Source organism: Anolis sagrei, chromosome 3 (assembly GCF_037176765.1).
Source record: "Anolis sagrei isolate rAnoSag1 chromosome 3, rAnoSag1.mat, whole genome shotgun sequence".
In the NCBI taxonomy this organism is placed as follows: domain Eukaryota; kingdom Metazoa; phylum Chordata; class Lepidosauria; order Squamata; family Dactyloidae; genus Anolis; species Anolis sagrei.
This window is the reverse complement of record NC_090023.1, coordinates 106,385,650-106,411,231: the sequence shown is the minus strand read 5'-3', so window position 1 is coordinate 106,411,231 and position 25,582 is coordinate 106,385,650. Positions and strand designations below refer to the sequence as shown.

The 25,582-nt window shown below is 42.2% G+C and overlaps 1 protein-coding gene across 1 annotated transcript in view; it reads right to left on the bottom strand.

The window, feature by feature from the left end:
* The window catches only part of LOC132771550 (vertebrate ancient opsin-like), a 100,771-nt gene that overhangs the window by 45,482 nt on the left and 29,707 nt on the right, over positions 1-25,582 (bottom strand). Inside the window, exon 3 of the mRNA XM_060769706.2 lies at positions 21,535-21,860. Within this exon, the coding sequence (XP_060625689.1) occupies positions 21,535-21,860 (326 nt within the window). The remainder of the gene's footprint in view (positions 1-21,534; positions 21,861-25,582) is intronic.

The following is a 25,582-nucleotide window of genomic DNA, read 5'->3' as shown; positions in this document are numbered from 1 at the left end:
AGAGGCGGGGTCGAGAACAGGGCCTCCCCAGAAGATCTTAGACTCTGAGGTGGGACGTAGAGGGAGATCCATTCGGACAAATACACTGGGCCGGAACCGTATAGAGTTTTGTAGGTCAAAACCAGCACTTTGAATTTTGCTCGGAATTGGATCGGCAGCCAGTGGAGCTAGTACAACAGGGGGGTGGTATGCTCCCTGTATGCCGCTCCAGTGAGTAATCTGGCTGCCTCTCGCTGGACTAGTTGGAGTTTCTGAGCAGTCTTCAAAGGCAACCCCACGTAGAGTGCATTGCAGTAATCCAATCGGGATGTAATAAGAGCGTGGACCACCGTGGCCAAATCCGACTTCCCAAGGTACGGGCGCAGCTGGCGCACAAGTTTTAATTGTGCAAAAGCTCTCCCAGCCACCGCCGAAACCTGGGGGTTCCAGGCTCAGCGATGAGTCCAGGATCACCCCCAAGCTGTGAACCTGCGTCTTCAGGGGGAGTGTAACCCCGTCTAACACAGGCTGTAACCCTATGCCCTGTTCGGTCTTACGACTGACCAGTAGGACCTCTGTCTTGTCTGGATTCAATTTCAATTTGTTAGCTCTCATCCAGTCCAACACAGCAGCCAAGCACTGGTTCAAGGTCTGGACAGCCTCCTTGGTGACAGGTGGAAAGGAGTGACAGATTTGGACATCGTCTGCATAGAGATAACATCTCATTCCGAAACTCCGAATGATCTGTCCCAGCGGCTTCATGTAGATATTAAATAACATTGGGGACAGAATTGAACCCTGTGGGATTCCACACAACAATGGTTGTGGGGCCGAACAGGTGTCACCCAATAACACCTTCTGGGACCGTCCCTCAAGGAAGGATCGGAGCCACTGCAAGGCAGTGCCTCCGAGCCCCATGTCCATGAGGCGCCCCAGAAGGGTACCGTGATCGACGGTATCGAAGGCCACTGAGAGGTCCAGCAAAACTAACAGGGATACACTTCCCCTGTCAAGTTCCCAGCAAAGATCATCTACCAAGGCGACCAAGGCTGTCTCAGTTCCATGTCCCGGCCTAAAGTCAGACTGTGCCGGATCTAGATAATCAGTGTTGCCACCACACGTTCCATTACTTTGCCCAAATAGGGGAGATTGGAAACTGGCCGATAGTTGTCAAATTGAGTAGGATCCAGTGATGGTTTCTTCAACAGCGGTTTTATAACAGCTTGTTTTAAGCTCGCTAGAAACTTTCCTTCCTGTAAGGAGGCATTAACCATCACCTTCACCCACTCTGCCAAACCCCCTCTGGCTTCTTTTATCAGCCAGGATGGGCAGGGGTCTAGGATGCATGTGGTGGGTCGCACCTCTCCAAGGATCCTGTCCACATCCTCAAGCTGAACTAATTGAAAAGAATCCAACAAAACTGGACAAGCAGATGCTCTTGTTACATCCCCAGAGTCTGCCGTTAACATGACGTCAAAACCCGACCGAATCCGCTCAATTTTATCCGTGAAGAATTGAGCAAATGCTTCACAGCAGGCCACCGAGTTATCCAAGGCCTCGCTTTTTGGCGGATTTAACAGACCCCTGACAACTCGGAAAACCTCAGCTGGACGATTCTTTGCGGATGCAATATTGGCTGTGATAGATGCTTTTGAACTGTGGTGTTGGGAGGAAAATTCTGAGACTGCCTTGGACCGCGAGAAGATCCAACTAGTCCATATTTCAGGAAATAAAGCCCAACTGCTCATTGGAGAGAAGGATATTAGAGGCAAAGAGAAGTACTTTGGCTACATAATGAGAAGACAGGAAAGCTTGGAAAGGACAATGATGCTGGGGAAAATGGAAGGAAAAAGGAAGAGGGGCCAACCAAGGGCAAGATGGATGGATGGTATCCTTGAAGTGGCTGGCTTGACTCTGAAGGAGCTGGGGGTGGCGACGGCCAACAGGGAGGTCTGGCATGGGCTGGTCCATGAGGTCACAAAGAGTCAGAAGCGACTGAACAAATAAACAACAAAAATAGAGAAAGGCAAGATTCTTTCCCCTCTTCTCCTCTTCTTCCTGTTGAGGTAATTGCATGCAGACTACTTTTGCACTTAGAATCCATTGTGCAGCAATGTAAATAAACTAATGGAAAAAGTGAGGGGTGAATAAAGAAACTGGGACATTTTTAAAAGCATCTAAAAAGTGACACAACAGAAGGTCAATTAAGGGTATCCCTGACCAATCAGGACTGTTGTAGGGTATGCTTTCCCTTCACTGTGCCCAACACAATCTAATGGCATTACCATGGAAAGTCAGCAAATGTTTGTGGCACAGAACTTGGCATATAATGCAACTGAACCACTAAAACAGGGTAGAATGCGGCCAAGCGGCTGACCTATCCCAATCGTGTATAGGCCTAGAATAGAAAAGCCACAAAAGAAACAGAACAGAACTCCCATACTTTTTGTATCTGTGAGGCTGAAGAAAATTCCATAGAGCAGGGATGTCCATCTCATTTTCATCAAGGAGCCCCCAGTGGTGCAATGTGTTAAACCGACAGGTTAGAGGTTTGAATCTGGGGAGAGCTCGAATGAGCTCCCTGTCGGCTCCAGCTCCCCAAGTGGGAACATGAGAAAAGCCTCCCACAAGGATGGTAAAACATCCAAACATCCGAGCATCCCCTGAACAATGTCCTTGCAGATGGCTAATTCTCTCACACCAGAAGCAACTTGCATTTCTCAAGTCGTTCCTGACCAAAAAAAATCAAGGGACACATCAGACTAATTGTTGCCTTCAAAGGACCCTTGTATCAATGGACAGAAAACTGTGGATACAGAGGCCCAGCTATCATTTTTTTTACATAGTGGTCAGCACTCTTTAGTTTTCGCCCAGTTTAGATCCCCAGATTTCAATGAACAACTACTTCCCTAATTTTTGATTACCCCCCATGCAGACTAGGAAAAATAGGAATTGCAACCCAAAAGCACTTGTGGCTCTGAGGCTGGGGAAAGATTAAAGGACATTTTAAAGTTGGAGATAATATCCACAAGCCTTGTTTCTAAAATCAAGCCCCACTCTCCTGACTAAACCAAATTGCAACCTTCCAGATGTTACTGTGTCACAACTCCCATCAGCTCTAGTCATAATGTCATTATAAGGAATGCAGGAGCTGTAGTCCGACATATGGAGGGCCACATAAAATGATATAGTGGGCTGAATTTGACCCATAAGCCTTGAGTTTGATCCATCATCATCATCATCATCATCATCATCATCATCTTTATTCATATTCCACCTTTCTCCCCATGGGGACTTAAGGCAACTAACATCTATCCACACTAAACAGTTCAAAAAGAGTAATACAAAAGTTAAAAAAGTGTGTGGTAAAACAGAATTAAAATACAGCAAATACATTAAAATGGCTTTTAAAACTCATTCCCCCCCCCCAATTCACTTTGTTTTCCTCCCCCTTCTTCACTCTCCACTTTCTTCTCCTCTATGCATCTCTCCTCCTCTTCCACCTCCTTCTTCTTTCCTCCTTCCTCTATGTGCCATAGGGGAAGTTTGTCATGCATGCACATCTTTTAGCATTCCCTTCTTCCACATAACTTTTAAAGGCACAGGAACATTATCTTATTTTTCACATGACCACTATAGCCTGGAAGCAAAAGGGACACAGAAGTCTTTCTAGACTGCACTAGTTAGCTCTTATGTCAAAAACAGAATTAAGGCAATTAAGTGTATAAAAATACAGAGGATATATTGCATTGTACACAATACATATTATAGCTGGCCCACTTCCATTCTTTATGGTTTCCATAAAAAGTATAAGTTAAAAAGTGACTCCTGCTGATAAGCTGTATGTTGGGTTGAGAGATAAGGCCCTTCCACACAGCCCTATATCCCAGAACATCAAGGCAGAAAATCCCACAATATCATCTTTGAACTGGGTTATCTGAGTCCGCACTCAGAAAATGAGGGATTTTCTGCCTTGATATTCTGGGATATAGGTCTGTATGGAAGGGCCCTAAGACGAATATGCTATGAAGCACACATAAGACCATACTATTAGTCTCTCAGAGGCAATCCACACACTACCACATCCTAATGTGATCCTCAAAAAAAGATTAGTTCCCTGTTTGCATGTGCTTTATTTGTTATTATTTTGTTAAAGAGCTTTGGCCAGTTGGAAATCATCACAAGTGTAAATTATCATGGTTATTTCTCACACTAGGTAAATTTGCGGCCCGGCTTACCTCTCCGAACGCATCTCCACCTATGAACCGATGAGGATGTTAAGATCGTCTGGGGAGGCCCTGCTCTCGGTCCCGCCTGCGTCGCAGGCGCGACTGGCGGGGACGAGGGACAGGGCCTTCTCGGTGGTGGCCCCTCGGCTATGGAATGCCCTACCCGTAGACATCAGGCAGGCCCCTTCGTTGCTGGAGTTCCGGAGGAAGGACAAGACGTGGCTCTATGAACAGGCGTTTGGTCAACATGGCAATTGAACTCATGAAGACGGTATAAATGAACAAGGAATAGTAGAAGGATTACGAGAACGGAATCTGATTTTTACTGAGGCGTTGATGACTATGTTGTGTTGTTGTGTTGTTTGTATTGTCCGCTGTGTATACTGTGTTTTTAACTAATTGTATTGTAATAAACTGCATTGTAAACCGCATTGAGTCGCCGAATTAGGCTGAAAAATGCGGTATAAAAATAAAGCAAATAAATAAATAAATAAATTTCTTAACAAATTTACCTAGCCATAATATCAAACATACCCCATGGAACATCTACACTTCATTTCCTATTTAACTAATTCACTTCACATACTTTTCATAGTGGTCAGAACACTGTGACAAATGTAAACTACTCTACTATTAAAACAATAGGTACATGTTGAGTATCTGTTATCTGGAATTCCAAAATCTGAAATGCTCCTTGTTCTAAGAAAAAAAGACAAAGTGTGGTGAAAGCACCAGGTGCTAATGTCTTGAAATACTTCATGCTTAAGATACTGCTTGTTGTATGGGCACCACCATCCAACAGCATTGAAGGAGAAATATATATGTGCTAATATAAAGGGATCTGATGGAGACTGAGGTATTATATGCTCTGCAAGTTCAGCCCTGCAGTATTTGCGCTCTTTTAGGGAAGGAGACAAAGGTCATATTGCAATTGGCCTAAGATTTGCTGTAGTGGGATTGAAAGTCAAGTCTGAAAAATAAAAGGGTTGTAAACTGTGCTACAGAAGTTTTTGGGTGAGTTGAGGCTTCTACCTGCAAAATCAATAAAAGCAGTGACCCCTGTCAACAGAGTGCTGATTGACCTGCAGGCCTTTGGAGCCAACCACCGTGGGAGGCATATAATTTCTCTTGACACCATGTCGGCTTTTACCTTAGGAAACGCTGATGGGGAAGCTCTTGACTGCCACTGTGGAAGGACATACAATCACATCAAGAACAAAACCATCAAGACACATGGCACTTCTGCCTCTTCAAAACTGAGTGAATTTATTGATCCTCAACCAATACATAATTGTTTCCAAATGCTGGTTGGAAAGCTTCTGCAACATATGGAGCAGCTGGATACATAGACAAGAGTCTTCTTCAGACCATTCTCTCTAAAAGTAGAAAGTACTGGGGAAGGAGGGAAATGGCATGCTCCTCTTTCCCACATTGATTATCCTTTCTATGAGTACCTTTTCTGAATAAAAAACATAAATACAGCTGAGTGTGAAAACACCCAATGTATTGGGTGTTCTACTAAAATGAAAGCTGCTGTTCTTCACTTCTGCAGTATTTTATAATATGAACAATATATAGCAATCTTACTCCCAAGTAGGCTCATCAGCACCAAATTCTGACCATTTTTAAAATAACTTAAATTAATTGGAAAAGAATATTTGTTTAAATACTCAAAGGATGTGACTAGTTACAGAACTTGGAACAACTAGGAACCCGGTAACAGACCATACACATTCTTTCTGTCTCTCAAGTTGGATTAGAAAGTTTAAATGACTGAGACTGCGAGGAACCAGAGGACAGAATGATTCACTATGTGATTTTTTGCTCTGCTTGGCTATCTCATGCAGCTTATCATTGATGACTTTATGCCCCATAAGAATGAGCATAGAGTATAGCTCCTGAGCCAATACTAATTAGCAACAATGGTAATTAAAGAGCATGACCCCTGTGCAGCAAAACACTCTTCTGGCTCCAACCAGTCTGTGGACCTTGCAGACTGCACTTGGCAATCTCTATCCTCATTCAAAGAGAATACTCTGTTAAAGGGCATTCTGCTGCTGCTCCATTTTATGTGTTTTAAGTTTTTTTTAAAAAAGTCTGCTTTTATTTTAATTGTTATATATTATATTTTAGTTTATCATATATTTATATTTACATATTTATTATGGTTATTTTATTATATTTTAGAGATTTAACAAATTTCCTACTCCAAAAAGCACTGACAATCATCACCTGTATCTACATTTTAGCAATCATACTAACACAACAGGGGTTGTAGGTATAATATGCATGGCTTCCCTGAAACGTCAGGAGAGAATGCATCTAGAAAATGGCCATACAGCCTGAAAAACCTACAACAACCCCTGAAAAAGCATTTTTGCTGTGATTCTTGTCGCATGCCATCAAGTTGTTTCCAACTTATAGCCACCCTAAGGTGTCCATGGCCTTTCATGGCTAAGCAGGGATTCAAACACTGTTATCCAAAGTCAAAATCTAACACTCAAACCACTACATCATGCTGGCTCCATTGTGTTAAGTTAAAGTAAAAAAAGTTTTGAAAGGATGGCCCATATGATGAAGTTTAGTAGTGCCCAAAAAACCGCAGGAACCAGGTAACAGACAGTTTATCTTTACAGTTGGGTCTGAATTCATTGGGTGAACCGTGTTCTCAAGATTCAGTAGTGACAGCAAACAAGTTGCATGCAGAATAGTTGACGCTGCAAAAGTTCATTCTTTAGACCCACTTAATAATATATTTCACTGCCTGAAGCAAAATTTAAAATGACCATTTTCCTCACAAATAAATTTGATTCATGCATCTGTAGGGAAACACAAACTACTGGGACGTCCCAGTGCTGAGGTCCCTGTCACAACACATTCATTCAGCTGACCAGAAAAAAATGAAGCTTGGGCACCAAGTGAGAGCATACAAGGCACTTCACATTTCAGCACATGCAATGTTGTCATGCTTGCCATCACCTCTAGATTCAACATTTCCACTAAGGGAAGCAAAGGGTTTCCAGGATGAACCAAAATATATACTTCCAGCAGTGCATCCCTACTTTTTTTCTGGCAGACTGAAACACTACAAAAGATGTCCAAAGAAGATAAAATGAGTAAACACAGAAAACTCTTGTTTTAAAGGCAGTGGATTCATAAGATGGCAGATACTATTAGCTACTGTGAATGAAATATGCCAGATAAAATCAAATCCAGCATGAGATGTCAGCTATCGGTGTTCCCAATTTTCAAGTTCTGCAAAAATGCTGTTGTTGTTTTCTGGGTCTGGCACTAGAGCATGGATCCACTTTGAATCCGGTTTCTCCCTCCTGCATATTTCTGGGGTTTGCAGTTTAGTGAGGACCAGGACCTTCCTGGCTGAACAGTTTAAAGGCTCCTCCCTAAACTACAAGCGTGAGAATTCTGTAGGAGACAGAAATTGGATTTAAAGTGGATCCATGCTCTAGTATAATGAGGTCTTAGACTGTGTGACTCACTTAACGTCATCCGGTGGGTTTCCATGACTGAGCAGGTTATTGAAGCCCTATTCTCTAGAGTCATAGTCCAATGCGCAAATCACTACATCATACTGGCTCTCACAAAAGAGAATGCTTCCATTTAAATGAAAGGTCGACAAAAGAACATGATAAATTGAGAAACTGCAAAGCAGGAAGTTTCCTGAGCAAAATTTAAACGTAAATCAGAACTGATATTAGGTTCAACCACATTTCTTTGCATGTGATTTGAAGCTGTTTTTCCCCATAGGATAATTTTTCTATTCCCTAAAGTCTTCCTTAAATTCTCAAAAAACTAAAAGATCATACAGTATTGGAAGTATATGGCTGGGATCAATGGAATATGGCAACAAAGGGTGCTCACCAATGGTTCCTTTTCATCTTGGAAAGAAGTGACTAGTGGAGTGCCATAAGCAGGGTTCCATCCTGGGCCCAGTTCAGTTCAACATCTTTATTAATAACTAGGATGAAGGTTTAGAGGGCATGCTTATCAAGCTTGCAGATTATACCAAATTAGGAGGAATCACCAATATTCCAGAGGACAGGATCAGAATTCGAAACAACCTTAACAGATTAGATTGCTGGGCCAAAACTAACAAAATGGATTTCAACAAGGAGAAAGGTAAGATACTAGATTTAGGCAGAAAAAAATGAAATGCAAAAGATAGAGGATGGGTAATGCCTGGCTTGACAACAGTACATGTGAAAAAGAAATTGGAGTCTTGGTGGATGGCAAATTAAAAATGAGCCAACAATGTGATGATACAACTAAAAAAACCAATACGATTTTGGCCAACATCAAAAGAAGTAATTTTTTAGTGAAACAAATGTTTGATTAATGTAATGTTTTTAATGAATTGTTATAAATGTATTCTTTTTATGACTGTGGTTGGCATTTGAATGAATGCCTGTTGTAAAGCCGTCCTGAGCCGCCGCCCCCCCCCCCCCGCCCCCGAGGTGTGTGTGAGAAGGATGGAGTACAAATATGCTAAATTAATTAATTAATTAATGATGCCCCTCTATTCTGCTTTATTTGAATATCACCTGGAATACCAATTATGTGCACCATAATTTAAGAGCGATATTGACAAGCTGAAATGTGTCCAGAGGAGGGTAACCAGATCAAAGGTCTGGAGACCATGTCCTATGAGGACCATCTTAAAGATCTGTAGAAGAGAAGGCTGAGAGGAGATATGACAGCCATGTATAAATATGCCATAAAGAAGAGGGAGCAGGCTTGTTTTCTGCAGCCCTGGAGACTAGAACTCAGAGTAATGGGTTCAAATTACAGGAAAGGAGAGTCCACCTGAACATTAGGAAGAACTTCCTGACTGTAAGAGCTGTTCAGCAATGGAACTCTCTGCCACTGAGTGTGGTGGTAGCTCTTTCCTTGCAGGCTTTTAAACAGAGTCTGGGTGGCCACCTATCAGGAATGCTTCAATTGTGCTTTTCCTGCATGGCCGGAGGTTGAACTAGATCACCCACATGCTTTCTTCCAACTAAATCTCCCCTGTTAGGGGTTCCATTCAAGATAACGACAGGCCATGAGGTTTCTGGGTCAAAACCTAACCCCTAGCGATAGCCCCTGCTGATGTCATTAAATATTAAGTACTGACTCCAGCTTTCTAAGAAAATATCTCATCAAAATTGCATGCAAGTTATGTAATTTCTTGATGTTTCATGAAAGTTTGGTGGTGAGATTAGTTTATGCAACTCTTTTCAGATGTCAAAATTCTAAACTAGGAGTGTGTAATGATTTCATATACTGAAATATATGATTTAAAACCTTCTGTCAAAGTGGAAAATGGATTATCTGTGGGAATATTCCATTACAATAATTTTCCATTTGAATTGATGGCTCTGGCTACACCCCACTACTTCACAAAATTGGAACTTCATTCTGCATAGAATCTTCTGATCTGGGCAAAAGGCATTTTATAATAAAGTGGTGGGACATTTAAGGTCCATGTTTCATTTGAGATTGAAAGTTACATATTAGTGCATGCCAGCCACTTTGCTAGACATTTGACAAGGCAATTTCTGACAGGGCTCCTTAGGACTCTGTTTTGGTAGCAGAAAGAAACGGGAGTCTAAAGTGCCTTTTGAGGAGTTGGGTATTGCCTAACTCCAAATGGCACAAAGTAGGGGAAAGACATGGGATGGCAGAAGATAGGCCTCAATGGGAGGGAACAGAGTAGGACAGTTCCCTCTGTTGTCCCATGCTGCCCCCCACTTTCCCACACTTTCCCTCTGCTTATGTAATGAGGTCATTTATGTATAACTCATAGCAGGAGCACTGTGATTGGTTATTTATTTGTCAGAAGCAAGTTGAGGATACAGTTAAAATGTGTTTAAAAACTCAAAGTTAAAAAAAACCTTGGCATTATGCTAAATGTCCTTTGACCAGAAGCTGGCCACTTGGAGTGGCTCTGGTGTCAAAGTGAGAAGGTCCTCCATTGTGCATGAGGCAGGGCTCAGGTTGCATTACAGTAGGTGGTCTGTGGTTTGCTCTTCTCCACACTCACATGTTGTGGACTCCACTTGCAGCCCCATTTCTGAAGGTGAGCCCTGCATCTTGTGGTGCCAAAGCACAGCCTGTTCAGTGCCTTCCAGGTCGTCCACTCTTCTGTGTACCCAGGAGGGAGTTTCTCATCTTATCTCAGCTACTGATTGAAGTGCTGGGTTTTAGCCTGCCACTTTTGGACTCTCACTTGCTGAGGTGTTCCTGTGATCGGTGAAACTTGGCTTATTTTTGTCACACATTCAGCAGTTACAACGGAGCCCCTGGTGGTGCAATGGGTTAAACCCTTGTGTCAGCAAGACTGCTGACCAAAAGGTCGGCAATTCGAATCAAGGGAGCAGGATGAGCTCCTGTCTGTCGGCTCCAGCTTCTCATGCAGGGATATGAGAGAAGCCTCCCACAGTATGATAAAACATCCAGGGGTCCCCTAGGCAATGTCCTTGCAAACAGCCAGTTCTCTCACATCAGAAGCAACTTGCAGTTTCTCAAGTCGCTCCTGACACACACAAAAACCCAATTACAATACAATCAATGTAATTCAGCTGTTCTTTGCCACAGTTGTTACCAAAAAGGAATTCACTGTAAGCAACTCACAAGTTCCCAAATTACACATTACTTCCAAATAAGCTGAAATACGATTATCTGTTTAATGAAACCACATAGAATAGCTCCAATGTGCTTTGTATGCTCTCCTGTTTATTGTCTTACACACTTTAAGAGAGTTCAAGCTCTTGACAAACACAACTAAAACTTTTAGTATTGTTCCCAGTCCTCTTACTTGTAATAAAAACCAATCATACACTCAAAGAGAGCTTCAGTATTGTTTGGACATAAAAGCTACCCTCTCCAGGATGCAATGAAATAAATGCTCTTTACCTTTCTGGATTGCTGTAAAAAATTAAAATGTTATATGCATGTTTTGTTCATGCAGTCTCAGCTACAACTGTCTCAATTTGACTGCAGATCCTATTGAAAATACTACAATTTTATCATCTAAATGTTAAGAGTACTTCATGAATATGTTAGGTCTGTACCAGGCAAATATTTAATCCTTGAAGACATTCAAGTAATAGCTTTTTGCTCTCTGCTGACAGGAATCCTCCAGGAGTTAGCACCTAAAATCCAAAATATCATCTTCTAGCATTACTCACAGCCATAATTGTAAAATGTTCATGCAAAGGCCAGTCCTTGCTTTCTCAAATACTAAGTGTCGTACTAAAAGTTGAGGCCTTTGGGGCTTTAACTAAGGGGGAAATGTCATTGAAATAAAGGACATTTCTACCTCACTAAAGTAAAAACTGAAAGCTTATTCAGATGAAGAATCAATAAACGCATGTCCAATTCAAATGTCATCCTGTGCATGATAGTTCCCTCGGTTCTATTTCTAGAATGAAGAGCATATATCTAACTGGATATAATGTGTACATTGGCAGTGGAACGAGGGAGGCATAGGGAAACTTTATTGCTGCTCATTCTTCTTTTTAAAAGAATTATAAAACATTCTGTTATTGTCACTGATCACAGAGAACAGAAAACTTTCAACAAAGTAAACAAAGAAGAAATGAGCTATATATTTACAAAAAGGCAAGGTTGTAGTGTCTTTACTGTACTGTTTCCTCTTCAAAGGCCAGATAAGCAATAGGTTTCAGTAGTGTGATGGCAGCTTGTTCCAGATTTGGATTCAGGAGAATACCTTAGTTCATCTGAGATATAGGATCAAAGTTAGCTCTTGGAGACAGTAGGAACATCTATGGTATTTTAAATCAATGTAGATATGGATCAGCCCCATCGTTGATCAATATTCTCGTTAATGTTATCTTGCCCCGAGTTATTCAAAGTCCTGCTGCAGGGTTCTGGGGATTTCCCCATCTTAGGGGCATGGAGGACAATGGGCCGATTCCACAATGGAAATGGCTGCAACTGTCCTGACTCATTCCATGTTCCCCAGAATCAGTTGGCCAGGGGAACATGGCCTAGGGATATAACATAGAAGTTCCCCCCGCATCCCCTCAATCCAAGCCCCTGTGTAGCATCAGTCCATACAACATGGCACCTACTCTTTCCACTTTGTGACAGGGAGACCTGGGAAAGGAAGGGAGAGAAAGGAGGAATTTCCTCCTCTCCCCCTCCCTCCTTTAGTGCCTCAGGCTGACATCAGAGCAAGCCTCGGAGAAAATGTTGGGGCCATATCATGGTCAAAGACCTCCAAAACACAGGGAACAGAGGGAAACATTTAGGGTGGCCATCAAGTGGCATCAAACCCCTTGGCAGTAAGGGTTCCCTCCTCCACCATAGCAGGGTCTGTGTACATGGAGTCACTATCAGAAGTCAGACTGAACATACAAAAGAAAATGTAGAGCGACAGATTTTGGCTGCTGCTTCAACAGTACATTAAAGCAAATATACATAAATCTCCAATCAAGTTAGTGCTTCAGGTTCTGCCCCCTTTGAAGAAAGGGAGCTAAGAATAAAGAAAACAGGGCCGTACCCTCCCCCTCCCCCCGCCCCCCGGCTACAGACGTGAAAGGAGATGTCATCTGTTCTTCAAGTATGAGCTCCAGCAGAGCTTATGAATCCTTCCCTAGAACATCAGCAGAGAAATATATTCCTGTGAAACAAGTAACCTGCTAAGAGAGATAAATGCTCATTCCTGTAGGACCAATACCCACAGTTTCATCTACCGGCATCTGACAAAAATGTTTCCTTTAGTAATTTTCTACATATTCCAAGTGATTTTATGATATGCTTCTGTCTGAAGTTACTATTCCACTGAGTGATCCTGGAAGACCTAATGAATTCCTAATGAAAGCCCTTCTCTAGAAATTTGCTAAAATCTCCAGTATGACTCCATAGTAACTTCCCGTAGGATTCACTATTATCCATAGAGAGTTCAGGAATGTATCCCCGTGAATATGAGCACCATAAAGTAATTTTACTCCCTGGGCATCAGTTATTGTGCTTAGTGGATCTACATGACTTCAGACACTTTCCCCTTTTTCTCTTAATATCAACAGAAGTGTACACATCATATGCAAAAAAATGATAAGCCATAAATCATAATGATTATGTCCAAATATAATTCTTGTTCTTTTTTTTTTTCAGCGTTTGTCCTGCTTGATGGCAGGGTTTATTGGTGCCGTTCACCCAGTCGTGCGTCTGGTCACAGTGTATGCCAGCAGTCTTCAGATCACTGTGCAACGTGCCCAGCTAGCATTGCTTCGGTCATCCCTTCGGTTTCTTGCCAGGCACTTCTAAATCAATAGCAATCTTGTGACTGGATTTGTCTTCACCTCAGAGAGTATGACCACACTATCTGGGGCATGATTCTCATAGTTTGTTCGCAATTGGAGCAATGTCAAAGTGTTGCCGGATGTCACCATTGCAGATGTTGTCAAGGTGTGTGACGCCAGCTGTAAATCATAGCATCCTCATCTCCAAAACACCAAAGTGGTGTTCTGCTTCCTTTGTTGCCAGCCAACATTCGGCTCCATATATTGCAGCAGTCCTTATGACAGTTCAATAGATTTTTGATTTTAGGTGATCGGGCATCTTATAAGTGGCCAAATAGAATGATTTTCTAAAACATAGATTTGTTTTGCTAGATTGCAGTATTTACCTGAAAATCCTTTTCTTGTATAAATAATGATCCTGTCTGCTGGAATAATTTTTACAATTAAATTAACAAATACTGTTACAAAATAGAATGTCAACTTGCTAACAAACATGTCATGCTTCAAAACACATTTCGCCACTTTTCATGCTGTGTTCTCATTTTTGTTCTTCATGAATACATCTTTTGCTATCTGCATTTGTATACAACAGTGTTTCTCAACCTTCCTAATGCCGCAACCCCTTAATATAGTTCCTCATGTTGTGGTGATCCCCAACCATAAAATTATTTTTGTAGCTGCTTCATAACGGTAATTTTGCTATTGTTATGAATCATAATGTCAATATCAGATATGTAGGATGTATTTTCACTCACTGGATCAAATTGGGCACAAATACCTAATACACCCAAATCTGAATACTGGTGGAGTTGGGGGGGGGGTTGATTTTGTCATCTTGGAGTTGTAGTTGCTGGGATTTATAGTTAACCTACAATCAAAGAGCAGTCTGAACTCCACCAACAATGGAAAGTAAGGTTGCTTACCTGTAATCATGTTTCTTCTAGTGGTAACTGTGAAATTCACACCTGTGGTATTTCCCTGCGTCCACGCAGCTGACTCGGATCTTTCTTGAAAGCTTTTCCTAATTAGGGACTCCAGCCCCGCCCATCTACTCCTAATAAAGCCAGGCAGCGGGGCTTGGAGCCTTAATTCCGTACCGCGAAAGACAGTCGGAGATAAAAGGCATGACAGAATGTGGGGAGGATGGGCGGGTTGTGTGAATTTCACAGTTACCACTAGAAGAAACATGATTACAGGTAAGCAACCTTACTTTCTTCTGCGTGGTACTGTGAAATCCACACCTGTGGTAGACTAGCGAGCAGTCCCACGGATGGCGGGTGTCATGCTAGTGCAGAAAAAAGTACTGCTCTCCCAAAAGCCGTCTCCTTCTTGGCAGCTAAATCCAATTTATAAAGGGAGACAAAAGTATGCGGTGTTGACCATATGGCCACTCGACAGATATCATGCAGAGGCACACTGTGCAAAAAAAACCATGGAGGGTGCCAATGCTCTAGTGGAATGAGCATGGATCTGAACAGGTAAGTCCAGTCCTGCCATTTCGCAAACTAGCCGGATAGCTGCAACTATCCAGGCCGCCACCTCTGGGTAGAAACAGGAAGGCCCACAGTATCCCTACGGTACTCAACAAAAAGTCGTAGGGACTTCCGTAATGGAGCTGTGCGGTGGACATAAAAAGCAAGAGCCCTCCGCACATCAAGAAGGTGCAAAGACTGCTCCAGGGGAGTAGAAGGATTTGGAAATAAGGTTGGAAGGACAATGTCCTGAGACATATGAAACTATGATGCTGCCTTAGGTAAGAAGGAAATGTCTGTGCCCAGCATGACATCCTTATGAAATTTCAGGTAAGGACTATCGACTCAAGAGCCGTAAGCTTGCTAGCGCGACAAGCAAAAGTAATAGGCACTAAAAATGCCGTTTTCCATGATAGATGGAACATGTCAGAAGTGACCATTGACTCAAATGGTGGTTTCGTAAGGGCGAAAAGAACAACCTCCAACCTCCAAGGGGGGCACAGGCCTACTTGGGGCCAGAAATTTCTAAAGCCTTGCAGAAATCTCTTTACAAAAGGATCGGATAAAGGAGAGGGAAGAGAATGCTCGCTTCTAAACGAATCTATATTTGCCAGATTGACCTTCAAGAATGATAATGAGAGTCCTGAATCTGACAGAGAGATCAAAAAATCCAGGAGGGAAGTGGAAGCAGACAGAGGCTGAACCCCTTACTTTTGTGAAAAAATGCAAAAATGACACCACTTACAAATGTAACAATGTTTAGTGGCAGGGCTCAGGGCAAGGTCCAAAATGCCCTTTACTGGTTGAGAGAGGGCTGAGGCTGGAGCTGCCACGCCGTCAACCGGAACTGAGTGACCTGGGAGTACGGGACTGGGCTGTTGCTCATAGCCAGCAAGTCTGGTCTGAGTGGCAACTGAATGTAACAGCTGCCTGCAAGTTGGAGCAGAATGACAAACCATGGCTGGCAGGGCCACCATGGCGTGATGAGAATGCAATCTACCTGCTCTGCTTGAAGACGAGAGACCACGCTGGACAGCACTGGCAATAGTGGAAAGATGTACAGGTGGGTGGATGTCCAATCCAGGAGGAAGGCATCTCCCAACAGCCTGTCTGGTGGAGGCAAGACGTGCTCCAAAGACAAACAAGTCCAGAAGGGGAGTGTGCCATCTGACAAAGAGTTCCCATGCCTGGGAAGGATGAAGGGACCATTAGTGGTCAGTATAAACTGTCTGACTGAGGGAGCCAGCAAGAGAGTTCTTGATGAATGGCACTGATGGTTATGGTATACCAGTCCCCGATTCTGATGATGAGGGCAAGCAAATCACAATCGTGGTGGTGGTAGTAAGGTGGACAATACTGTCCATGAGCAAATGAGAGATAAGGTGCAGTGCCATTTGTACTGCGAGTAACTCCAAACAGTTGATGTGCTCCATGCCCTCTATGGCCGCCTAAGGACCATGGATGGTGTGACCCTTGAGGTGAGTGTTGGTTGCTAACATCGCCCACACAGAGATTGGAGCGATGAGTCCACTAGTTGAGAGACCTGTGGATGGCTAGAGGGACAATGACACATTCATTGGGCTCATCCTGCATGGGATGAAGTGCCCGAAGAAACCAATTCTGGAGAGGCCGAAGGTGCAAACAGGAGAAAAGAGTGGCAGCTGTGGTGAATGCCATGTGTCCCAAAAAGCACTGGACATCCTTGGCATGGATGTATGGCTTCTGCCAGACTCAAAGAGCTAATGAATGCAGATTCAGAAACCTGTCTTCTAGCAAGTAGGCTCTTGCATGCCAAGAGTCCAATACAGGCCCCATGAACTGGTTGTTTGGATAGGCTGAAGAAGAGATTTTACCTTGTTGATAAAAAGACCAAGCGTCTGCTATAAAGAGAGTAAAGTGAATGTTCCTCTGTAGATACTCACAGGACTGTGCACCAGCAACCAGCCATAAATATAGGGGTAAACTACTACCCTGTGCACCCAGGGATGAGCCGGCATACAGCCATCTCCTTAGTAACACCTGTGGAGCTGTGGAGATACCAGAATGAAGAACTTGAAATGAAAAAACCTGACTGCTAGTAAAAAGTGACAAAAATCTACCGTCTTGTGGTCTAATACCACATGAAAAAAGGCATCCTTCAAATCAATGCTACTGAACCATGTCTTGCTGGATAACAGAGGGAGGATGGTTGGTAATGACAATACCTGAAATTTGCAATATGCAATATATGCATAAAATCCTATAAGGTCCAAACCTGGCCAAAGCCCACTGCCTTTATTGGAAACCAAAAAACAGCTGGGGAAAAGGAAAAAGAAGGAAACATAGAAAGATGTAAAGAAGCTACTGCTCCTTTGAAACAAGTAATTACCTCCTGCTATAACACAGGAGGAGGAGTGGCCCGTAGAGTCCCTACTGGGGACAGTTTGAAAAATTCAATTGCATAAACATGCTCTGTAATCTCCAACACCCATGAGTGAGAAGAGATCTAATGCCATGCATCTAAAAATGATGAGGTGGAGCTCCAAAAACTGGAGCTGAAGGGTTGGAGGCTATTAAAGAAGAGAAAATGCATGCGAAAAAACTATTGGCCCTGATCTTCTTCTTTCCCTTTAGTTTGTTGTCACCCCTGGATAATTAAGCTGAGGGGCTGGCCACCACAATCTAGGCTAGATTGTGGTAAAAAGCCAAACTTAGAAGCAGGCTATGTTCTGCCATGGGCAGTTATCCTGCCATTGCTCTGCCTACTTTGGAGAGGGTAGAGGATCTACACATGCTGGTGGATGGCTGCTGCAACAGCAGCAAACACCTTAGTACTGTATCGGAGCTGTGCTTAGCCGTAGCGTTGTGATGAGAAGCTAAGGTGAGATACTACTGACAGAAAGCCCTTGGGATCTGTTGATGTTGTAGGGGAAGAAGATCCAAAGAAGGTGCTGAGCTACCTGAGAGGCTGCCAGACAAGCATGGTAATGAATCATGCAAGTAAGTAGGCTAGCAGTGGGGTGGATCTTCTTATCACAGTGGATTAAACAACTTTGACCACAATAAAGTTCAGTTTAGTAGGCTTAACTAACCACTCTGCTGAAAAGGTGCGTATGCAGTAAAGTGCAGTTACAAACTTAGAAATTCCAGACACAGATACAGGAGTTGCCCTTTGTTTTTCTCCAAGCTTAAGCGAATATGGAAGTGCTGGGAGAACTGTACTTGGAGCTTGTTTCTGCTGTTGCTCAACTGAGAAAAGCAGATCCTCTAAGCAATCAAGGAGGAAAAATTAGGTAACACATCCCCTAAGGAAGCTGGGATGGAAAAATCCTCCTCAAGAGTAGGAGAAATCTGCTACTCATAGGAGTCAGAATCTACATCAGACTCATTGACTGGTTGCAGCTGAAGGAAGCACCAGAATGAGCTTAGGAAAAAGTTTTAATAAACTCCTGAAAACCAAAAGAAGGGACTACAAATCCTTGAAAAGGAAAGGAGGGTGCAGTTTGCCTATGCAAAAGAGTAGCAACCTACCTGTTGAGGCATGGGCCAAGTGGAGATGGGGCCCAAAAGACACAGTACTTACAGTCTGAGCCGTCACTGAAGCTCCCAGGCAGCATGACGCAGAGGGAGGATAGTAGCCCGAAGGCCCCTCCAAGGAGTTATATTCCATGGGCTTAGACCCAAAGCCTTGGCAGCCATCACTCACACAGGTGGCGTGGCTGCCTTGAGCCTCCCCTCCCCTGAGGGGGGCAAAAGCATGGCAGGAATTGTTGCAACCCGAAGGCCCCTCCAAGGCGTTATATGCCATGGGCGTGGAGGCAAAGCCTTGGCTAGCCATCACTCACACAGGTGGCGTGGCTGCCTTGAGCCTCCCCTCCCCTGAGGGGGGCAAAAACATGGCAGGGATCGTTGCAACCCAAAGGCCCCTCCAAGGCGTTATATGCCATGGGCGTGGAGGCAAAGCCTTGGCTAGCCATCACTCACACAGGTGGCGTGGCTGCCTTGAGCCTCCCCTCCCCTGAGGGGGGCAAAAACATGGCAGGAATTGTTGCAACCCAAAGGCCCCTCCAAGGCGTTATATGCCATGGGCGTGGAGGCAAAGCCTTGGCTAGCCATCACTCACACAGGTGGCGTGGCTGCCTTGAGCCTCCCCTCCCCTGAGGGGGGCAAAAGCATGGCAGGGATCGTTGCAGCGTCCACTGCCTGCTGGGGTATATGGGGCAGAGAAAGCACGGGCAGTGAGAGCAAGCTGTCCTTAAAAAACAGAGACAGCTGAGAGGCGTGGCTGCAACCCAAAACAAAGTTATTGGCACAAAGCCACAGTGGCAGTTTGTTGCCACAAGCTCTACCAGTTCCTGGGTCTGGAAGGGGTGGTAGGCTGGTAAAAATCTTCTTCCCTCCTGCTTTCTGAGCGAGGGGAACAGAAGAAAAAGAAGGTAAGTTACTGCCCATTGCCAAAGGCAAAAAAGCCTGCGCCTCAGAGGACATGGCATTTTTTTTTTAGAGGGAGGGAGTGGGTTTGTCCTCCCACTAGCCTAAATAGGATAAACAAAGGTCCCAGAACAAAAGTTGGAATTGCTGTCTGTTAGAGTAGTCAAACTGGAGTCCTTGAGTCAAACCAATAGTTGTTTTAGGAGAGAACACCGAGTTGTTGCTGCTTTCGCGGACAAAAGGAATTAAGGCTCCAAGCCCCGCTGCCTGGCTTTATTAGGAGTAGATGGGCGGGGCTGGAGTCCCTAATTAGGAAAAGCTTTCAAGAAAGATCCGAGTCAGCTGCGTGGACGCAGGGAAATACCACAGGTGTGGATTTCACAGTACCACGCAGAAGAACCAAAGTTGGCACACAGAACTCCCATGACCAACAGAAAAAACTGGGTTTGATGGAGATTGACCTTGAGTTTTGGAGCTGTAGTTCCAGAGAGCACTGGAGACTCAAACAATGATGGATCTGGACCAAACTTGGCACGAATGCTCAATATGCCCAAATGTGTACACTGGTGGAGTTTGGGGGGGAAAGACCTTGATATTTGGGAGTTGCAGTTGCTGGGATTTATAGTTCACCTATAATCAAAGAGCATTCTGAACCCCACCAATGATAGAATTGGGCCTCCCCACTTGGAGTCTCAGAAACAGCATTCCCTTTGGCTGAAAGGCCACCTGAGAGGCCAGCCAATCACAGCAGAGGAGGGCTTTTGCTGGGCGGATTCGCCATCTGTTTATGGAAGCAAGAGACAGGCAGGCGGAGAGATCTTCAGCCTTCTCTGCCAAAGGGGTTCCTAAGACCATCAGAAATATACATTTTCTGATAGTCTTTGGCAACCTCTCTGAAACCCTTTCACGACCACCTCTCAGGGGTCCCAACCCCCAGGTTGAGAAACACTGGTATAGATGTAGGCATTTTAAGATCAGTAATGCAATTTACTCACACATACCATTGTAACCCTGAAATGAACCTTCTCTTTAGCTTTCCTACATATGTTCCCTCTACACATTTTTAAAAGGAGAGGAAAATGTTTGTTTGTCATACCTTTTAAATTTTACCCTCACACTGACAGATATAATTCTGAATTATATCTTACTCTCTCTTTTTTTTACTATAGATGTTGCAGGAAGCTATCCCTAGGTTCTTCACTTCAAAGCATCTGATTTTATTTTGAAAACAATTTTCCAAAAGAAAAACAAAATCTGTTTTTCCTTTAAAAAAATTAACATGTTGAATGCTTTGATGTTCCCTAGAATTATTCAGTCCTTTGGATTTGTGTGAAGTATACATAAACAAGGCCATAATAATGACTTGTGCAATTAATTATTTTCTGTATTGCAAAATTTTGTTAAACATTATTAGAAGAAATTGGAAAAGTCTCCAACCTTTCATTTTTGGGCAAATTCTAGTGGCATCTCACCTCCTGGTGTGTGTGTGTGTAATATATTCATGTCCTTCACAATATTTTTTCCCATACAATTATATTAATACTATCTAATTTCAGTGCCAGTTAATTGGATGCTTTCTTAAAGTAGTCAAATTGAGGAAATCATAAACCACCAACCTAATTAAATATACAATTGGTTAATTAATTAACTCTTCCTTTTAAATCAATCCTGCTATTACAGACAAAGAATAAATCATTATCCATTAGGATACAAAGGCTGATAAGAACCTAATAAATCAATTAATTTCCCAGCATTTAAACTATGTTTCAATTTGTGAAATTATCTCAACCAATTCCAAATTTGCTCATCAGCCAACAGAATTAATTACCATAGATTAATCACAGCTCACAATTCAGTTAGCTCCTTTTTCATATCCACAAGGATTACCAAAAAAAAGTTACTTATTCCATTACCAATTCATTCAAGTCAATCAGTCCTACAGACAGCCCTATATATTATGGTTAAGCTACTAATACCTTTACAAACCAAGGAAACTAGCAGAGCAGTCTTAAAGAATCTATGAAAGTGCAACTCCCATATTTCCATAGTCGTGCAGACTTACAAAAGCTTATGTCACCATAAATGTCCTCTAAGTTAGTCTCTAAGATCCTATAAGATCTAGCTGGACACAGATATTCCAGATTAACATAGCTATGTCTTTGCATTCTACCCACTTACCTGTTTGACAGCATAAAAGAGGCGAGCATAGCAGTATATCATGACCATGACGGGAATGGCTAAGCAGAATATGAAGAGACAGATGATATAAGTCACTGACTCAAGTGTTTCTGATGTCCATCGGACTGAACAACTGGTGCCTGCCCCCTCAAGCCCATAGCTGCTCCAGCCAATGAGAGGCGGTACTGTCCAAATCAGAGAATAGAGCCAGGAGCCTCCAACGCCTAGAAGGGCTTTATGGTAGTCAGAGCCACGTTTATTCGTTTGTGTAAGCGTGCTATAACGTTCATAAGACAGAATGGCCAGTGAGATGAGAGACACAATGCCTGCAGAAGAAAAGGAAAGAAAAAGTAATAATTAGACAGTCAGTCTAAGTTTCTTCACAAGTTTAGAAAGAAAATGAAAGAGCATTTTCCTTTTATGAGAGATCTAAAATGCTCTTTCTTTATCCATGTGGAAAAACTCCTCCCAGCAGCTAATGAAGCAAGAACACACTCCAAAATGTCTCTTTATCTGTGCAAGTACCTGCACAGCTCAAGCTTGAAGAAAGTAACAGTATCCAAAAGTTCCAGGCTCAGCTAGCACCCTGGCCAGTCCACTTCATCATCTTATTTTACAGTTGACACACACACTAACTGATTTCTTACATGCTCCAACAGTACAGTATACTGTATGTGTTAAATGCATTTGCCAAATGTTTTGATACAGCCAATGGGCTAATCAATAAAATGTACTACTACTACCTTTTTTTATCACAACTGTCAGAAAATCCCAGATACTACAATGGCTACATTCAAAGGAAAACACTATATTTATCATTATCCCTAAAGGCCAGCATAATACACTAACAAAGAGAATGAATTGTATTCAGGTGCTAATGTTGTTAAAATGCCATTCTAGACATTCTTGTGTTGTATCGTAGTTTGAGTGCTGCATTAGTGCCTAGCTTTCAAGTGGCAAAATGAACAAAGAGAAGGAAATCCTAAATTCTTTACAGAGTTTATTACTTTTGGAGCAGTTGCTTACTTGGATTAAACACAATAGTATCATAGCTAACAGTCCTAAAAATCCTCCCCTAAACCCAGTGAAAGGTTGTAATAAGCCAGAAATGACTTGAAGGCACACAACAATAACAAACTATGAACCCCTGATGGAATTGTGGCAGTTAAAGAAAATCATAGTGCTATAACTGTAATGCGAAAAGGTCCCAAAAATAATGTCAGCAACAAACATATTATTAAGCTTGTGGGAAAATATCGGCTAATTCTTTCCCCTTATTTATTTATTTATTTACTATATTTATATCCCACTCTTTCTCACCCTGAAAGGGGGGGGGGGGGGCTTAGAGCAGCTTACAATATGGCAATAATAACAATAATAACAATGATCTTTATTTATACCCCGCCACCAATCTCCCCAAAGGGGACCCGGGGCAGCTAAAATGAGGCCAAGCCCACAATTACAGTACAACAAAATAAAATAAAATACAAAAAGAAAATAATAACATCAAAATAAAATACAGAAAATAACAGAAAATAAAATATACAGATGCAAAATAACATGATGAAGAAATAAAATAAAAGCACAGTGGGTGGGGCAAATGCATAGAATAAAATTGATAAAACCCTAGGTTAGATATATAAATGGAGAAGTATGTGTCTGTGGGGGACACAAAAATTATATTAAATGCGATATATACAACCAAATAAAATATGATGCAACATATACATAAATGCCGATCAGGCATGTAGCTGGGGGGGGGGGGGCTTGGGGGGCTTCAGCCCCCCCCCCAAATTCTCATGGTGGTCCGTGAGAAGGCCTTATTGGTGCATTATTTAAACTGTTATGTTTATTCATATCATGATCTGATCACCATGCTCAATATATCCCATAAGCATGGGGGTATTGAGGTAACAATACAAAAGGTTTGCTAGGGTAGACCCTCTTTCGCTCAGACTCAGCCCCCCCCCCCCCCCCCCCCCGAATCAAAATCCTGGCTATGGGCCTGATGCCGATAAAAGCATACAAAATACCATAAAACTGTTAAAGCCATTATACCTATCCCAGAAGTTGTCGTTTGTGTTGCTAGAGTTATGCCATTTCAATACTGAACTATCCAAACACCTGATCCCAGAGCCAGGTCTTCACTCTTTTCCTAAAAAACCAGGATGCATCGATTTGTTTATTATTTATTTACGACATTTTCTGGTATATCCCACCCTTCTCACCCCAAAGGGGACTCAGAGCAGCTTAGAAGTTACACGTGCATACAATATATTATATTATTAGCATAGCACAATATTAGTATTATATATTACTATATTGTACTATACAACTATACTGCAATATTATTAGTAATTACATGTAATATATAACATATATTTATAATATTATATTGTATTATTATTAGCATTATATTGTATTACAGTATTATGGTCAATATTATATGTGCATACAATATATGATTAGCATAGCACAATATTAAAACATATTAACCCTCTACTACAATCACCTTCTAAGTGAAAAAAACCAATCTGAACATGATTGAACACATACAAATATATGTGCAGAAGACTCCCTTCACTGATAGAAAGATGAATTTTTGTGTACCCTGGTTTTGGGGAAAAGGGCACAGAAGCCCTCTTACATGTCCAATAATGACAGAAGATAGACAACATTTTCCATGAAAAGAATTCTTAACCTATTAAACCGAAAGCAAGCTTTCCAATACTGTAATTGGAGCACAAATAGGAGCTTTAAATTCCCACCCCCGTTAATAGCAAAAACAAACACTGTGGAATCCAGCTCAAAAACAACAGCACAAAGAAGAGGCAAAGAAGCATTTGACAGCTACTCCAAGTGCTGCTATGGGTTATTTAATATGTAATTGTAGAGTTGCTTGTGAATCAATACTCTTGTTTATTGATCCGCTATTTAATAGCGCCACAGATTTGAAGGCATTTGGAGCCGTGTTCCTGATTCATCCTGTTTCGATATTTAGGGAAATGGCAGTGCAAACAAACACGACTGATCCCTCTGAGTTAAACAGTTGATGAACAGCAGGAAAAATAAAAGCATGTATTTTTTCAGCAGGAATGCTGAAAAATTACGGGCTGGAGAAATGGTGACAGTTCTGATTCAACGAATGCAGCACTACACCCCAAATTCTGTCTGCAGCAGCACTACTGTGAGATAGATTATTTTTTAAAGCAGTCAAAGTAAATTCACCCCAATGAATAAAGAAAACTTTACAACAATACTACAAAGCAAATCAATGCAATCACCTTCCATAAGGCAAACTGAAGCTGGCCTGGTTGAAATGAGCTTCTAACAAGTAGATGTCCCATGGCACAGCTCAGTCTCTTAAGTCATCAAGCCCCAGCTCTCTGTCCTGCTGAATGACTGATAGGAGCTGAACTGTAAATTCAATTCCAACTTTCTCTTGCACACAGATGACAGTCATATCTTTTGACAGGTCTGTGCATTTACAACTCCAACACTGAACTGGTAAAAAGGAATTCATTTTCCCATCTGGTTAACACTAGGTCTCAACATTTGGGGATCTACACACATATGACCCGTGGCTGGAGAAGGTCATCTGCACTATCATTAAACCACAACTCTATTTGAACCGGGATTCAAATTCCAATTTGGCCATGAAATCAACTGGATGAGCTTGGGAAAGTTACATTCTCTAAGCCTCAGAAAAGGAACAAATTTTGCCAAGAAAACCCTGTAACAGGCTTGCCTTACCGTTATCATTCATCAGAAATGACTCAATATGAGTAATGTGACACTTGTTTTTCCTTAATAATTGCTAAGCAATGCTTTGAGTAATGCATTTAATGATTCTTCACTGCAATATCTGACTCAACCTTTTGTGTATATAAGTTGTTTATATGGAAGAGGCACACGTTGTCTGCTCTCACTGGTTTTAATGTATTTTGGAGTGCTGAATTTGAAAAAAATAATGAAAAGTTGTACAGCACTCAGATCTTTCACAGAATCAATATTTGTATCAATTAAATTGTAATTCAGTTTTGATTAA